The sequence below is a fragment of the Hydra viridissima genome, unplaced genomic scaffold (assembly GCF_058129835.1).
Source record: "Hydra viridissima isolate aposymbiotic clone 2 unplaced genomic scaffold, HvirCarnegie_v1 scaffold_9, whole genome shotgun sequence".
Lineage (NCBI taxonomy): Eukaryota > Metazoa > Cnidaria > Hydrozoa > Anthoathecata > Hydridae > Hydra > Hydra viridissima.
Window position 1 is genome coordinate 5,170,346 of NW_028324308.1, and position 18,099 is coordinate 5,188,444.

At 27.4% G+C, this 18,099-nt stretch overlaps 3 protein-coding genes across 8 annotated transcripts; 2 read left to right on the plus strand and 1 right to left on the minus strand.

Moving 5' to 3' along the window:
- Nucleotides 1-3,297: 3,297 nt before the first annotated feature.
- Nucleotides 3,298-4,426, plus strand: LOC145185812 (E3 ubiquitin-protein ligase NRDP1-like). Its single transcript, XM_080061828.2, has one exon. It carries the CDS (start codon nt 3,432-3,434, stop codon nt 4,386-4,388), a length of 957 nt encoding a protein of 318 aa, XP_079917954.2. The 5' UTR covers nt 3,298-3,431; the 3' UTR covers nt 4,389-4,426.
- Nucleotides 4,427-4,898: 472 nt separating this feature from the next.
- Nucleotides 4,899-10,736, plus strand: LOC145185782 (DNA excision repair protein ERCC-8-like). 4 transcript variants are annotated; one of them, XM_090098568.1, is made up of 13 exons: nt 5,132-5,252; nt 5,665-5,892; nt 6,084-6,179; nt 6,263-6,344; nt 6,606-6,729; nt 7,231-7,309; nt 7,712-7,780; nt 8,133-8,199; nt 8,376-8,452; nt 8,988-9,106; nt 9,338-9,535; nt 10,113-10,163; nt 10,318-10,736. In XM_090098568.1, the coding sequence occupies exons 4-13, from the start codon at nt 6,322-6,324 to the stop codon at nt 10,360-10,362; spliced, it is 852 nt and encodes a 283-aa protein (XP_089954694.1). In that variant the 5' UTR covers nt 5,132-5,252; nt 5,665-5,892; nt 6,084-6,179; nt 6,263-6,321; the 3' UTR covers nt 10,363-10,736. The 4 variants fall into 4 exon arrangements, with proteins under 4 accessions (XP_089954690.1, XP_089954694.1, XP_089954692.1 ...); XM_090098566.1 differs by lacking the exon at nt 6,263-6,344; XM_090098565.1 differs by lacking the exons at nt 5,132-5,252; nt 6,263-6,344 and adding an exon at nt 5,414-5,534.
- Nucleotides 10,737-11,614: 878 nt separating this feature from the next.
- On the minus strand, nt 11,615-16,454 carry LOC145185779 (frizzled-5-like). 3 transcript variants are annotated; one of them, XM_090097928.1, is made up of 2 exons: nt 15,776-16,454; nt 11,615-13,391 (listed from the first exon to the last, which is right to left on the minus strand). In XM_090097928.1, the coding sequence occupies exon 2, from the start codon at nt 13,356-13,358 to the stop codon at nt 11,649-11,651; it is 1,710 nt and encodes a 569-aa protein (XP_089954054.1). In that variant the 5' UTR covers nt 13,359-13,391; nt 15,776-16,454; the 3' UTR covers nt 11,615-11,648. The 3 variants fall into 3 exon arrangements, with proteins under 3 accessions (XP_089954054.1, XP_079917915.2, XP_089954055.1); XM_080061789.2 differs by lacking the exon at nt 15,776-16,454 and adding an exon at nt 15,106-15,204; XM_090097929.1 differs by lacking the exon at nt 15,776-16,454 and adding an exon at nt 14,969-15,163.
- Nucleotides 16,455-18,099: the final 1,645 nt, after the last annotated feature.

Sequence of the window (18,099 nt, forward strand, 5' to 3'; positions counted from 1 at the left end):
AATTAACAATCATCAATATACAAAACAATGGTCTTATTCTGGAGCAAATCTTTAGGATTCATGGCACTATTTCTAAATATCTCTTAACGCGACCCAAGCTAAAGAAAAATGGCGCCCTAAAAATTTAAATTTTTTCATTTTCTTTAGAAAAATTTCTTTAAACTTAAAATAATTTCTTTAAACTTGTTTCTTTATCTTTTTTATTACCAGCTCTAATAACTTTGAATTGAAAAGTCTCTTTACTATGTTTGATCCCAAGTTGCTCTCCCATTTGAAACTTCCTATTAAATTTTTTTTTTCTGCAATTATATTAGCTCTATCAGTAACTATTACCGTGCCATAGTCAATGAGTATACCTGTAGCTAAATGAGCAGCAGTATTATTACTTAATTCATAACATTTTGCTGCTTTTGAAAAGTTTGCAAAACTTTGTAACTGTATGAAATAGGGATATCAACGTTGTTTTTAACATTGCCACCATCATCACCACAATCATTGTCATCAGAAGATTGATAACCACACTAAACGAATGATAGATTTAAAAATAGATAAGTAAACTCCTGGTTATTTGAACCTCATAAGGGAATAAGAATTTACTTCGAATAACTGAGAAAAATTCGCGGGGAAGGAAAACTGCTTCGATCAAGCGGGATATTCAAATAAGTGCCGGTTCGAAAAACCGGGAGTTTACTGTCTAACAAAAAAAATTACACGTTGTTTAGTTACACGTGTTCTTTTCAATGCATGTTTTAAAATCTCAGTTAACTGCACACTCAATATAAAATAAATACTCCTTTAACATGTGAGCAGCTCGCCCCTGAATCGGATATACAATTGCTATAGCAAAAGAAAGCATTCCTAATTTAACCTAAAACTTTGAGTTAAATGTACCAACCCTGTCAAGAATAAGTAAACATGAAGATTTTTTAACTTTTATTGTAAACTTTTATTATTTTGGATTAAGATGTTTTTAAAGAACGAAGTTTTTCACTTTTTTTTTTTTTTTTTTTTTTTAAAGAACTCGCACGAGCTACTTTAAAAATGTTAGTTAAAAGTTTCACATTTTTGAAGCATAAAGCGCAAACTACAGCTATTTCTTTAAAGGTTTTTTTGAACTACAGCTATTTCTTTAAAGGTTTATTAAATTTTTTTACCAACCTACCAAAAATTTTTAAAAAATGTTAAAATGAAATGAACGTTGCAAAACAAATTTCCCATGAAATCAACAACCCCTTAAATATAAGGGGTTTCTGACTTCTGGAATTAAATAAATAGGCCAAACTCTTTTGAAATTGTTTTAAATCCCCCTCACAGCAAGTTGTAAAGATGTCACAAAACACAGATATTAAAAATTGAATGAAAAATGCTGACAAAAATTCTGTTTTCTTTTCTGCCAATTAAGTTTTTAGTATTTGACCTGTATTAATATTAGAGTTTATTATTGAATTAATTTTATGACAGGAACAAAGCAAATTTTCAAAATATTTTTCAATCATTTTACTTCTTACATTTGCTTTTTTTTTTTTTCTACGACTGATATCTATTATTGAAAGCACCTTTTAAAATAAAAGTAGTGGGTTAACTTGAACTGTATTCTGTTCTTAATTTGCTTGTCATAATCTTAATACAAAAGTATGATAAAGACTATCTTTATTTTATAGGTTGTAGCTCTTAAAATAGCGCATAAATATAAAACATATTTTGGAGTCAGTAATTGGTGGATTTGTATGCTGTGGTATAATTATTGTGAGATATTTTGTGAACTGGTATGTTCTTGCATAATGAAATTAATTTTGATTGATTAAAACTGAAACTTGTAGTTTGTAAATTTGTAGTATGTTGAGGATTGGCGAAATTGGTTAAAAAATATTTGTTTGCTAAGATATGAATGGGAAGAGATTGAGTATGACGTGTTCTGAAATTTTTTGTTGTCCGGAACAATCTTAAACCAAGATTTGTAGACCAAAGAAAAATCTGAGACCAAAGTAATATTTGATTTGAATTAACTCCTTTTTATTTCTTTTTTAGCTATTTCAACAGTGCACCTATAAGAGAAATACCAACAAGAGACGTGATCAGAATATCTGGAGCATCTGAAAATACAGTTTATAAGGTAAAAAAACGTTAGTACTGTGAAAGGGCTCAGATGCCAGCTCCTGTGAGCAAAATAGTTGACAAGAAGTTCATTGCACAACTCAAGAAGTTGAATGTTGTGTGAAGAAGTATGATGTGAAGAAACTTACCGTTCCTATTAGAAAGAAAAAAAGTTTGAAGTTGATGAAAAGACCGTGAGAAGGACTCTAAAGACTTTTGGGAAGGTCAGTCTTGTCAGACTTACAAATCAAATTTTGACAGAAAGACTCAAAGTTCTCAAATTAGAGCAATCAAAAAAAGCTTTTAAATTCTTGAAAAAGCTATAGCCCAATCAATAACCATATTCTTTTTAAATGAGAAGATATTAACCGCAGCCTAATCAATTTATTATTCAGAGTGGTGATAGTACCCCACCTGTGTGCTACAGAAAGCATCTTCATTCAATAAGTTTACTCGGTCTTCAAATAGTGAAAAAATATACACTCATGTTAAAGAGAAAGAAAAAAAAAAGGGAATACAAAGGTTTAAACCAATCATTTGAAAAAACAAAAAAACCTTCCCAGATGGGAACTATGCTTTCCATATGGATGGAGTTCCGAGCCATGGGACCAAAAAGACTCAACAGTTTTAAAAAGACAATATCGCCGTACTTTGGCCCCGCGAATTGGGGAAATAGGTAAAAGAACACAATTTTTTGACACAAGTAGTAGACAAAACTAGTGTATTTTACCGAATCTGTATAACAGAGAAATCATTGAGCATTAAAAAAACAAAATAATTTTCTCGAGCGATAAATCATAAAATGTGTACCTGATACTATCTGCTACTTATTATACTGAAGTATATTAGTAATATTATTCGGGTTTAAATTTTTTCCTGTACATTAAAACAGATAAAAATAAAATGAAATAGAAAGCTTTTAGATTTCTATGTAAAGAAGAGCCTTACAATATTTTTTTATGCAAAACCCATGTCCCTAGACAATAATAACAATGACATGCATCATCATGATGCATGTCATAATAAGTGTTTTAGAAAGCACGATGATCATGCTTTCTAAAACACTTATTATGCCATCTGAAATATTTTATATAATCATGGTTGTATGTATCTGTCAAAGAAGTTTGGAATATGCATTATTTTGTTATTTGGTTTGGTAGAGTTAGGCATGAGTTTTATACTTAACAAGTTGTGAAAATTATCAGATATAATAATTTTTTTAGAATATTTTACATTTGCCCCACACATATAGATTGTCATCAAGGTATTTAGTTATACACTCTTGATAAATTGTATATTATATATTGACATGTTCTTTAAAATTATGTTTATGCAGCATGGGTTATGATGTAAATCGATTCATTGGTTGTGAAGTTGATGAAGAGCTGATATGCCCAATATGTAGTGGAGTTCTTGAAGATCCAGTTCAAGCACCAATTTGTGAGCATGCATTTTGCAGAGGATGTATACAAGAATGGTTGAATCATCAATTAACTTGTCCTGTTGACAGACAAATAATAACTATTGCTCAGTTAAAAGCTGTTCCTCGAATTCTGAAGAACCTTCTTGCAAGGCTCACAATAAGTTGTAATAATTCTAGTTTTGGTTGTACAGCAAATGTAAAATTAGATGCTCTTAATACGCATCTAGCTGATTGTGATCACAATCCAAAGCGGCCTGTTCGCTGTGATCATGGATGCAATCTAATTATTCCTCTTGATGAAATTGGACAACATAATTGTGTAAAAGAGTTACATGCTATCATTAATGCACAAAGTGTGCAAATCAATGAAATGAAAGAGCAAGTGCTTGATTGTCAGTATCAAATTAATGAATTGAAACGTGAAGTTAATGTTGTCACTGATGTGATGAGGGGTTTTCACATGTCAACAATTGCATTACCACCTCTCCAGAGAGGTTTTACAGATTGCACTGATGAAGTTTTACAGTGGCTGCAGTCATTACCTAAAGCAAAAGTTACACGATGGGGAGGAATGATATCAACTCCTGATGCTGTTTTACAAGCAGTAATTCGTAGATCTCTCTTAGATAGTGGATGCCCATCTTATATCCTTGATGACCTTATGGAAAATGCTCATGAGCGTCGCTGGTCACAAGGTTTAAGTACTTTGGAGACTCGACAAATGAACAGACGCCAGTATGAACAATATATAGCAAGGCGTATACCTGGCAGACAAGCTGTAATTGTAATGGCATGTGAAAATCATCATATGGGGGATGTACTTGTACAAGAACCTGGAATTGTTATGATATTTGCTCATGGTATTGAGTAAAGATTTAATTATTTATTTATTTAAACAGATAGCTTTTCTAATGTAATGTTTTTTGTGAATATCAATTTAGTTTTATAAAATATAATTAAAAAGTTATGTTTGTAAGTAATGCATATAAATAGGATAAAAGTTAACTAAGAAATTTACTAAGTTGGTTTTTGGGACTGAAATTATGTAAAAAAAATAAAAATTCAGTTTTATACTTTTAGAAGATTATTTGTTTTTAAATTGTTATCAATGAGGAAAAGCAAAAGTAATATAGAATCAAATTAAGAACAATGACAATCTGCTGTTATGTTTTATATGATATTCAGTGCAGTAGCAAAATTTATTTTTCACTTTATAAGTTATATTTTTAAAAAATTTAACATAATAAATGTGTGTATATGTTAGGATACCACCCAAGATATTTCTGTCTTAATCTACTTCTGTTCATATTTATATTGTTGGCTAATGCAAAAAATTTAAACCTTTGTATTTCTTTACTGATTACACAAACTATTTTAAAATAGTCAAAGTAAAAATCAAAAACAATCAAAAAACTTTGCTTAAATAAATTAAACTGTTCCAGATAACATTTATGATTGTATCAGTATTCTTTAAATAATATTGAATTAACAAATTTATTTTCCATATTTTTAATAAACTACTTTTGTCCTTTTTGGTTGCTCAGAAACACTTTTCAAAAATCTATTTTTTAACCAAGAATATGTTTTTTTAAAACTCATAAAGATTTTTTTTCTAGTAAAATACCGTTCTAAATTCCTGAGTTGTTAGATGTTGTATCGAAGGATATAAGTCATACAGGATTAACAAACTTCCAAACTGCAACTCCATCTATGGATACTTTTGACATCAAAGCAGGCAAAATGTTAATTTTATTGGATTTTTAGTAAGAAAACCTGAGTTAAAAGAAGTTTGAATTTATTTGATCATTATTTTTTGATGTTTTTTTAATTAATCTACTTTTTTCATGCTCTTCTTGAAAATTTCTTACCAAAAAGAATTCTTGAGATACAAATAATATTTAGCTGTTGCTGAAAGATTTTTCATTTAACAATATGCTCACTTCCACTCCTAAATATTATCGTTGAAACTGATATATTCCTCTGTTGATTCAAGATGGTGGCCACATAAAATGTTCTGGTAGCCATGATATTGTGTATTTAAGTTGATATAAAAGTTTTATAATGACCTTCTTAACCCTTTAATATATCATAAAAGTTATACATACTAAGCTAAATGTTATACAGTTATTATTAGGTATTATTTACAGGGTAATGAACTGAGTTGACTTTAAACCAATTAAAATGCACCTGAGAAGGGCAATTGATTCTCAAGATAAAATGTTATTAAAGCAACAGTTACAAGGAAAAGTTCAAAACATTCCTCGCCAATTTTGTTCTTCAATATTGCATGGTGCTGATTTGAGCTTTAATAAATTTGAATCATCTTTCAACAGCAGGGTTAATTGGATTGATCTTGAGAAGATTGAGAATAGATTGTATGTGTAATGTTTTTCTGTTTTACATGTATGACTTTTGCAGTGATATGTTTGAAGTTAATTAAAGTTTAACTTATAATATCTCATAATTATTACAAATGTAAATATTTTTTAAAAATATTGAAAGTAAATTTAAGCTAATACATTTTTTTTTATTGTAAATTTTAAGTATTACATAAACTATATTTTAGCTTGCTTTCAGCATATGGGAATGGGGGAATCTCAATATTTGATCTTTACAAACCATTTAAAGAAGGTCTATATAGAAATGCAGCTGTTATTGATAGGTGAAAAATACTTTTTTTACCAATTTTTATCTATTCATTAAATGTTGTAAAAAGCATACAAAAAGAATTTTAATTTCTTAAAGGAGACTTGATGCATTAAGTGAAGCTTGATGCATTAAGTGGTAAATAGATCAATGAAGATATGCTGTTCTTGTGCTTTAAAATGTAAATATGTTTTAGTTAAATTTCGTACTTATGTGATATTCCACAAATAATAGTTAAATATATATATATATATATATATATATATATATATATATATATATATATATATATATATATATATATATATATATATATATATATATATATATATATATATATATATATATATATATACTTATACATTAGCAACATAATCAAATCCATTATATTTAGATCCATTAGGTGCTGCAAGTGATTTAATTTTTTAGTTTTTTTTTTTAGAACAAATTCTGGAAGACATAAAATGTCTGTTGAATGTGTGCAATGGTATCCTCATGATACTGGAATATTTATGAGTCTCTCAGCAGACCAAACAATGCAAGTCTGGGATGCAAATGAGCTGCAGGTTAAAAAATGTTCAGCAAAAATTAATGGTCTTTTTTTAAATTAATTGATTTTTAAGTTTGTAAAACATCTGTTCATAATATCATTAAAATGAATTGATCATTACAAAAATTTTCCTACAAAAAAAAAAAAGTCTTTCTCAAAATTTAAGTTTACACAGGTGCATTGTGTAAATAACACAGGTGCATCATTATTTACACGGATATACCGCTATTTACACAGGACACCCTCTTTTACACATGTTATTTAGCCCAATGAAATGTAGGTTTTAAAGCTATTGATAATCATATTAAGACAACTAAATCAAAATTAGACAATGAATTGCTCTTCATTGTCATCTTTCCAAACAAATTCTAAAGTTAAATTTTAAGGTTTGTAGGTTTAATTCTGCACCAGGTTGATGTTTACAAAGGTTTACACTGTAAGTAAACTTCTGCTTGAAGTTCTAGTTCCTATTTTACATTCCTATTAATCTAACTTAAATATCCATTTATCTTTAAAGGTTGCTTACAAGTTTGAATTTCAACAAAAAGTATCTAACTTTGATATTTCACCTAGTCAACATCATTCTCTAGTATCTGGTAAGACATCTCAATTTTGAAAAATGTATATTAGTGGTAAAAAAGATCATACAAGAATCTCATTCAAAAGTTTAATTTCTTTACATTGTTAAATTAAAATGGAACAACCTGACATTATTTTAGCAAAATTTTGATATCCTTCAAAATGTCCTTCATTCTTAAATAAAATCCAGGTTTGCACTTTTTTTTATGAGACATTTGATAAATTTGGAATTCTTTTAGAGCAAACAGTTTACTTCCCTATAGTCTTTTTAAATTCATTTATTTCGAGTAAGATATTTATTGGCTTACATTGAAATGTTTTAAATGCGCGTATAATTTTTTTGAAGAATTTATTTTTTAAAATGTTTCTTTAGAGAATTAGTTTTTAAAAAGATAATTTTAAAGAATTTTTTTTTTAAGTTACTTCGAATGACTGCAACCTGTATTTGTGTGATCTCAAAAGTGGATCTAAGAACCACACAGTCAAAGGTTAAATTTTTCTTTTTATAGCTTTTAATCTAATTTAAAGTTTTAAAAACCTAAATATTGGATTAATATTGAGATAAGTTCAATAGTTAACATCAGTTGGTGCTATGCTAGTTAAAGTAGGTCATCTTTGTTCCCAGAGAAAAAGTTTCATAGAAAAAGAGTTCTTCTAAAGAGAAATTCATAAAAAAAAAAAAAAGAACTTTGAAATAAAATTTTAAAAATGCGTTCCTTAAAAAGCAAGTACAAAAGATATTAATTAAAAAGCAAAAATTTATTGGGAAAGAAGAGATCTGGCAAGCAATCAAATTATGTAACACTCTACTAGATAGTTACCACTAGCACTTTTATTTAGGTCATCAAAGCAGTTCTTTATTAACCAAATGGTCGCCTCGAAATCAAAACCTCTTAGTATCAACTAGGTTTTTTTTAAATTTAGTTGTTTATTTTGTTCAGATGTAAAAATTTTGTTTACGTTGTTACCAATTGTAAAATAGCTAATTTTGTTTTAAATATTATTTACAATAGATGTTGCACAAGCAAATTTAAATCAATTAATTTATAATGTTTTTCTATTATTAAACTTGCATTAAATTAGTGTGTCAGGTGAAGTTTATATATGGGATGTACGCAAATCAAATTCTTTACTAATGAAATTGTCAAATGGTGCTAAAGGTACAGTTTTTACATACACCTACAAATGCTAAAAAAATGTTAAATTGAATAAAGTATTTTCTGTTGGAAATTTTGACGCTCAAAAAAAGTTTGTTTTTTTTTTAGTTATTGGATAACTTAACAAATTTATATATTTTTAAATATTTATATTTATAAAAAGTTTTAAATTTATATATTTTTAAATATTTATATTAATAAAAAGTTTTAAATTTATATATTTTTAAATATTTATATTAATAAAATGTTTTAAATTTATATATTTTTAAATATTTATATTAAGATTTATATATTTTTAAATATTTATACTAAGATTTATATATTTTTAAATATTTATATTAAGATTTATATATTTTTAAATATTTATATTAAGAATGTTTTTCTTATGACAAGTGCAAAATAAAAATTTGTCCGAGTCATTTCCTCTCTCTTACATCCTTGTTTCTCTTTCTGTTCTTCTGTTCTGTGTTGGTCTGGAGCAAATAAGATTTTAGGTTCAAAAAAGTTAGTTTAGCTGAAGAATTTACATGTTGAATAGGTGCTCATGATGGAGCTGTTAATGGAATATGCTTCACTCAAGATGGTCTTTATCTCATAACTTATTCTACAGATAAAACAGTTGGTTTATGGGATTTATCAACTGGAACTCAAGTGAAGGTAAGATTCATGTTTGTATGTTGGTATAATGGAATAAATGAATCAACCAATAAAAAATGATTAACCAATCAAAAGTATTATAAGATTTAACTTAATTTAAATTGTTATCTCTATTAAGTTTTTGGGCAATTTAAATTATATTTAAAGTTCCAAATATAGATCAGTTTGTTATGACCATTTAATTTTACTTTTTGTTTTTGGTATTTGACTAATGAAATTAATTGTGTATAGACGAGCTACGGATATGTTGCTAATGAGTTTCGCCGGCCAGTGCGACTTTCTGTGACAAGCAGCTTGGTTGATGATGTTATGTTCATTCCATCTCAAGAGAAAGTAAAAGTATTTGAGATACATACTGGTAAATGTACAAAAATCTTTTCTGCTCATTTAATGGAAGCTACCTCTTGTGAGTTTAATAACGATGCAATGGTATGTTTCAAACATATTTCTAATATCTTTTTATAGTAGAGGTTAAAGATATCATTCATGTAATGACTAATTTTTCAATACATTTCTTTAGCTATAATGACATCTGTATCTTATAATTGCAAAAAACTAAATTTCATTTCACACCAAAATTCACTTTATACTTACATGCTTCACTTTTGTTCAAGTTGATTCTACTAGGTTAGCTTTTATGAATAGGAATTTTTGTTACTTTCTATTAAATAACTATAAGAACAGAAAACACTTTTTTAACAGGATGAATATTTAAGTCCAATATCGCAACAATATAATATTTTATGGAAGGTTAGTTAAAATTTTTTTAGACATGATTGGGATGAAAAATACAAAACTAATTTAATAGTTCATATACAAAATATTGGTCACATCTGTGACATGATTTTTTCTTTACATATAACTTTATTATTGCTTCCATTTTATTAATATGTATTATCTATGATATATTTTTACTTTATAGTACTTCTTTCTGTTTATTAAATATAAGTTTTTGATTTTAATTTCAATGCTTGTTTTTTTTTTGTTTTTTTTTTTTGAAATATAGGTACTCTATAGTGGTTCTGCAGATACAAAAATTCTAGAATGGTCATGCCAGGTAAAAAAAGCTGGACAAGTTTACTACATAGAAAAATCCTGAACATAATTAGTTTTACATAAAATTCTCCTCGTTTATTCGAAGTATGATTTGCATCCGTGTTGCCATGTGATAAAAAGTCTCTTACGGCTTAAGACTTTTGTCTTTTTTTTAGGACAGACAACAAGTTTTGCAAAGCAATTTCGACGATTTTAATTAAAATGAAACTGAAGCTCAAGAAAATGAAATTTCACCTCACGTTTGCTATTTTTATGAATTGTCCCACGTTAAGATACATCGGCGATGATAAAATCGCGGTATATTGGCGATGATAAAATCAAAGTGCAATTAGCTATTCCTGCCGAATAAAACAAGTAAACGATTCAATTTATAAAAAACTCTTTTTGGAATTTGTGTTTTTGAACTACATATGTTTTAAGAACTAATCAAAGAAATCGATCTTTAAAAGTAACAAACTTTCATTAATCGCAGACCAAATCAATTTTGCTTATATTTTAAAACGTCTGAAAATACGTTAACTGTAAAACATCTGTAAATAAATAAATCTTCAACATAGATTGTTGTTAAAGCTAACTCATGTCTTCTTTTTCCTCCGGTCATTTTGCTTGCTACAAGTATGTTATTTTGTAAATATTTTTTAATGGCGAAATAAATATACAAACAAATTGCTGAATTAATAAACCCTAAATTGCCAATTTCAATCCATGTCATAACACCCCTAACACTTGAAATTTTGCCAATCCACAACTTCTTCTTTGACTTTCATTTAAATTTTTTCTTTGATAGGAAGCTTACTATATATTAAACTATACATACATACATACATACATACATACATACATACATACATACATACATACATACATACATACATACATACATACATACATACATACATACATACATACATACATACATAGGGGAGAGTGGGGTTGGTTGTCACACTTTTTACATTTTGACTGCTCAGCTTTTACTTTTCATCAAATGTGTGTATATATATATATATATATATATATATATATATATATATATATATATATTAGTTTAATATTTCCGTGAATGAGATTGCATAACATTGCTTCTTATTTCAGTTAATAACATTTCTTTATCAATTAAAATCTCGAAAAAAACTAAAATATTAAATTGTGTACCATTTGTTTTTGTAGATTTTTTAATAATGACGTGTCCAAATATCAATTTCAATTCATCAAGCACTTAAATCGAAACTAAAAATTAAGTTGTGGGTCTGTATTAAATCGAAAAAAATCATAAATTGGTTGAATGCAGCCATAGAATAATGATTCTCACAAAAAAACCGTAAACTCGTTTTTAATCAAAAGATCGTAACACGGTTTTTTTTTTTTTTTAAAGCTCAATAAAAATTTTTTTTTCATTCTTAAATTACTGAAGGTATTTAACAATTTATTTTAATGAAAAAATATTTACATACATTTTTTTTTTTTTTGTACAGAAGCGTTTAATATACTATAATGCAACGCCGGTTTTTTTGCCATTGTTTGAAGTCAAGGAGCTAATCTTTTCTTTTACCAATCTATTTTTACTAGTACAGGGTTTTTTAAAGAAATTACCCCATGCTTTTAAAGTAGTTGTGTTTAATATCCATAGACCTATTATCACTCCTACCACAAGTGACATCAGGTACTTTAACAAAAATGCATAAAATATAGGACGCTTTTTATTATGTATACATTCACAATTTGCTGATTTTTCCCATATTTCTTTGTTACTGTGCTCATAAAAGAAGCAACCAAGCAGCGAAACTGCAGGTACAAATAATATGAATGTAAATAATCCTACTCGTGACAAAAACCGTCGTGGTTTAAGAGAGTTTCTAGCATCGTTCTGTGCACCATGATCTACTTTGAGTTTAGCCACGACGCCAGCTATAAAAAATGACAGCGATAGCATTGTATATATTAACAGAGGACCAATTACAAAAATCGTAAGAGTGTTACTGTCATGGTTACCCACAGAACATAAACCGGAAACAGGATCACCGTCAATGGCAGACATAGCCAATATGGCCATGGTTTGGATTGTAGGAATGAGCCAGGCTACAAAATGGAAGTATTGAGAGTAACTAGATATAGTATCGTTAGTCCATTTGAGACCTGATGAGAGAAACCAATTAATGGAAAGTACAACCCACCAGATCCAAGAAACGTTAGTAAAAAAATAAGTTAAAATAAAGACTGCTGTACAGCTTACTGGTCCGGTAGCAGCATAATGCATGAAACCAGTATGATCATTACATGCGATTGCTTTGTAACCGTATATAAGGCGCATAATGTATCCAAAGGATACTACAAAGTAACAAAAAGAAATTAGAATTATAGGCCGCTCTACAAAGGCGAATCTTGTGCGGTCTATTACAAAAGTGAGTAACGTAATAGCTGTAGTAATAAATGTGAGTATGGACCATAAACCTAACCAGAACTTCATAAAGGTATTTTGAGTGTTACTGAAGAAATACTGCCCGCATGGCAGTACACAAGGAGGTAGCAAATCTGTAGTAGAGCTGGAATTAGCGCCAACAAAAGGATATTTGCATAAGCATCCACATTCTGTAGTACTAAAAGCTGTACCTTGGAAAACCTCTTTTGATTGAACTACTGGTATTGATTTTTCTTTTAGTATCATGTGCTTGTTTTCGGTCTTTGGATATGTATTTTTATTTGTTTTAACGGAAGGTTTGGGAGGATCCGAATCTGGTTTCATACATATACTGTTTTCTTCACTTGTCGGAAACTTAGAGCATTTCAAATGATCCGGCCAGAAATAATTATTTCGTATCATGATCGGTTCACAAGAATCACGAACATCTTCACAAAATGACCGGCAAGGCACAACCTCTTTGTCAAATAATGGATCACACATCGGAACATAGATGGCGCACACAAAATTCTTTAGGTAATTAGAACAATTAACTAGGACCAAGGGCCAGAACTCACTAATAATTCGTCCTGCCTCAGCTTGATTTTTTTGTCCGTATTCATTTGGCATGAAAGTTAAGTTATATCCAACTTCTTGACACTGTGAAATTAAAATCTTTTCACACTTACGGGTTTCGTGCCTAGCTCTGAATCCTCGCGGTTCGCAAATAATAACATTTAAACATAGAAGATGAATCACGCAGCGTGTCAATGAAAAACCGGTTGCGTACTTTTTCTTCATTTTTCATACTTTGTTTGCAAAAATTTTGCTTCGCTGAAAAAAGAATAGAGGTCAAACAAAAGTTTTTTTAAAATTATTTAAATAATCGATAAAACTCAAACTTAAATAATATGAAATGATAACAAATAAAGATCCAATCAAATAAAGATCCAATCAAATAAAGATCCAATCAAATAAAAATCATCGTTTCTTAAAAGAAAAACTGCGTTTCTAAAACCAAATATGTTTTCATAAAAAAAAAGTAAACGAGACATGAAAACCAGAAGAAAATTTCTTGTTTAAATTATCTTGTAGCGATACGCGACTCCTCAATATAAAAACAATATAAACTGAAATCTTGTCGCAAAATAAACTCTAAACAAATTTTAAGACAACCCGCAGTTAACAAGAATTCTTGTATTTAATTTTTCCCTTGAGAAAAAAAAAACTATTCTTTTACAATAAAATATTTTTATTTCATTAATCTTATTAAGCCAATGGCTTATGGTAAATCATTGTCTCCTAATATTTATAGATTATTTAAAAGAAAACTTTTTATTAAATGAATAAATAAATGAAACGTTTGTGAGTTTGTTTTATGAAAATACACGTTTAAAAAAATTGTCATTTACTAAAAATATTTATTACTTTTAACTTTTGCATTTTGCAAAAAAAAAAAATCAAAAAAAGTGAAGTATATTTATTGGACTTTATTTTAAATTTTTTAACAAGTTAAAAATAGTCGTGGATCAAATTAAGTGAGAAGTTGGCTTTCGTTGAATATCATTCAGTATAGAACATAATTTAATAATAAGAGCATGGGGTTTTGCGTTCAGATTAACAGACGGAGCCACGAACTCTTGTTCATATTAATCCTTAGAATGTTGCATGCTAGCTATGTTATACCTAACATTTATTAATAATTTTTCAATGAACTAATTCATAAAAACAAAAAAACAAAAAACTCAGTAACAAAAATAATACTGGGATTCGTAAAATCATCTTTTAATTTATAAATTAAGATTTGACGAATCACTTAGATTATATATATAAATTTTTTTTTTTTTTTTTTAAATAAATGAATTTTGTCTAGGAATCAGTGGAATTGGTGCCTTAAATTCTTATCGATATTAGTTACTTGCCAATGTAATACGATTTGCACATAATAAAACACAACACCATTAGTTTAAGCCGTTAACACGTTTTTTTTATTTTTTTTAAGCAAACATTTTTTTGTATTTGATTTTATTTACATCAGGTCCTCCCATTTCTTTGAAATACTTCACAAGACTCAACACTTAATACAAAAGGGGCTTATTTGAATGGAGCTATACAAGTATTAGTAAACTAGTCTCCAGTTTTTTAGTCAACTTTTTTTTTTATTTGCGAATGATTGCTTGTTTAAGTTGTTGAAAGGATGTAAAGATGTAATTAAAGATAATTAAATAAGAGAAAAGCTTACATTTTTGATATAGCTTTGCATTTAATGGACGGAAAAAAATTTTAAACAAAATTTGTTTGTTTTTTAATTAAAAAAAAAAAAAAAACGCAACAACTTTATATTATGCAAAAATTCTATGCGCCATATTTGTTCATTTGGCGTTGAGAAAACATTAAACAAAAACATTTACCATTTTAATGCATCTGGTTGAACTTGAATTATATTGAGTTCCTTATAAAAACTTATTCTTAGTATAACTGGATGTTTTATTGTTCGGAAACTGACGCTCTTTTATAAGTTGGATTATTTCCAAATTAAATTGCTTACCTAAACCTCATTTACATCACAAAAAAACAGTTACTTTAACATTCTCTCGTGATCGTCTGCTCCTCTAGTAAGTTTTTTGAAAGAATAAAAAAAGAAATCTTTTTTGTAGTGGGAGGAAACCCTTTGAAAGAAACTATAAATTATTCAGCAAACTGATAAAATAATGTAAAAACGCGCGCTAGAAAGCGATTAAGAAACTCAAGAGTGTTTAGATTATATAAACGCGATGAAAATATAAATAAATATTTTTAAAATATACTCTAAAAAAATATAGCTGTATGTAAAATTTAAATATATATAATGTATATTTACACATAAGTTTTAATTTTATATCCATATGGTGATAATCAATAAATAATGGAATGAAAGGTTTTCTGTTTCGTAATCATGAATATTAAACGCAGTTTTAAACATTAAATTTAGAAATTTTAAAGAAGTTTCCGTCATCTAACTTTTAAGTGAATTCCAAAAAAAAAACATATATACATACATATATGTTGTTTTATACTATATATATATATATATATATATATATATATATATATATACATATATATATATATATATATATATATATATATATATATATATATATATATATATATATATATATATATATATATATATATATATATATATATATATATATATATAAAGAAAAACGACTGACCTTTAATGTTTTTTCCAATAGATGTTGCTTGCAGCTTGCTTTTGTTTCAAGTTAAATTTGGAGAACCATATATAATCTTTTTAATATTCTTGTAATTGGATTTCTAATAGTTTAAATAGGTCTAACTGAGCGAATTTTTAATTCAGAACTTTTTACCTTTCATTAAATAATACTTTTAGTTTTATTTGACTATAAACTCGATAGGAGGAGGTCCTAAATATCGCTCGCATTAGCACTCGCATTAACACTCGCATTAACACTTCTATGGTAAATAGATTACGCAAAGTTCAAGTAGCTAACAACAGACAATATAAAGCTTTTTCATTTACGTTAACCCCCTAACGGCTACATTCCAACTAGCATTTTAATAACCCATCATTTCCACACAAAAAATGTAAACGCTTTACAAAGGCTAAATCAACAAAACACGTGTGCAGTTAAACCATGGCATAGGATTCGAAAACCCGACTATCACTTTTTTTTTTAAGTTATTTTTTTTTACTGTAAGTACTATTTACTAAACAAATATTATCAGTGGGTGGAACTTCTATATCAAAGGTTAATTTTTTTTTCAGCATAATATATTCAGAACAATAAAAAAATCTCGTCAGTTTCTGTTTTAACATGGCATTCGACATGTGAACATCATTTACTAAAGATGAAAGTCTTTTTATTTCTCGTTGCTATTAAAACTATAATTTGGATTTGCCACGGGCTTACTGAATAAAAGAAGTCGTAAAATAGGGTTTTATTTTTATTAACATAGAGCTTTAAGAATTTACGAACATAATAGAGGAAATTTTTTTTTTTTTTATTGAAATGTATACAATGAAATATTAAATTATTAGTTATATAAATAAAATATTTGAATGCGCGTTTATCATTTATCTCCAACATACGCTCATAGCGATGACTATTATAATGCTTTATTTCGAAGGCGGATCAATTTTTGTTCAGGCATTCAAAAAAATTTCAAACACATTTTATAATGAAGAAAAAAAACAACCTTTTTTAAGTTGTAAAGAAAAAGTAATAAATAAAAAAGAATTCTCATTTGGTTTCTTTTTTTATTTTACTTTCTTGTTTTCTATTAACTTTAAGATCTTTAAAACCTTCACTACTAAATAAAAAGATTCCACGCAAAATTTTTTATATTCAAATAAAATTCATTTCCTTCCACGAAAATTACCCCTATACGATATTATAAAACTACATTTTAAATACTAATTTAATATTATATGATTTTATAATTTGTAAAACTTCATGGTATTATAAGATTATATTACATTACAATATTATAAAATCAAAAGTATTAAAACTTAAAATAACTTAAAATTAACAGTTATTATGAGCATAACTTCCTTTACTATCAAATTCAATTTTGAAATTTTGAAAAAAGACCTTTTCTGTGTCAAAGTACTAATATTAATACTGCATCATTCGATAACTCGTACTACACTATTAGTACTATACGATAAATAGCACTACATCATACGATCATTTTTAATGTGTCTCACTTTTTACTTACTCTCCACGTTACTTAAAGTTAAAAAGATTTAAGACAAGGTTTAATTTAAAGAAATCTAATACGATAAAGTCTGTTTATTCTCTCTAACAACCTACGTTCAATAAAATTTTGTTAATCGTGTAAAACAAAATTTTTTGAAAAAATTTCAGGCGATTTCCCAATTATGTTTACGCATTCGCTTTACTTTGATAGCACGTTTTTTAGGAACTGTGTGAAGTTTAATAATAACTTTAAACTACTTTGAGAAGTATTGCTAATTATTGGTTAGTGAGATGCGCGCTTGATACAGATTTTATGATTGACAGCGTTTCATATCAGGTTGATGAAAAAATTAAAATTGAAAATTGACCTCTTAAATCAATAAAAAGTACAATTTTGTTTATGTGGTTCTTGCAGATAGAATAACCTTTTATAATGACTTAAATATAATGACGAAGAAGAGGTTCGCCTTCTCATAAATCTGACTCATAAATAAATAAACAAACCATATTATAATCGAGTTAAAATTAAAATCGTTTTGTTAATTAGTCAAATATAATTAAAAGATTTTATATTGTTATCTTTAAGCATTTTAAAACCAATTTAAGCTCACTTACCTTATATATATATATATATATATATATATATATATATATATATATATATATATATATATATATATATATATATATATATATATATATATATATATATATATATATATATATATATATATATATATATATATATATGTGTGTGTGTGTGTGTGTGTGTATGTATGTATGTACACCCACACACACACACACACACACACGCA

Bases quoted from the DNA above. Each gene is read 5' to 3' on its own strand.
- LOC145185812 (XM_080061828.2), top strand. From the start codon at position 3,432: ATGGGTTATGATGTAAATCGATTCATTGGTTGTGAAGTTGATGAAGAG.
- LOC145185782 (XM_090098564.1), top strand. From the start codon at position 5,699: ATGCACCTGAGAAGGGCAATTGATTCTCAAGATAAAATGTTATTAAAG. The intron at 7,310-7,711 runs GTAAGACATCTC...TTTTTTTTTAAG, and splicing joins ACATCATTCTCTAGTATCTG to TTACTTCGAATGACTGCAAC. The intron at 10,164-10,317 runs GTAAAAAAAGCT...TCTTTTTTTTAG, and splicing joins TTCTAGAATGGTCATGCCAG to GACAGACAACAAGTTTTGCA.
- LOC145185779 (XM_090097928.1), bottom strand. From the start codon at position 13,358: ATGAAGAAAAAGTACGCAACCGGTTTTTCATTGACACGCTGCGTGATT.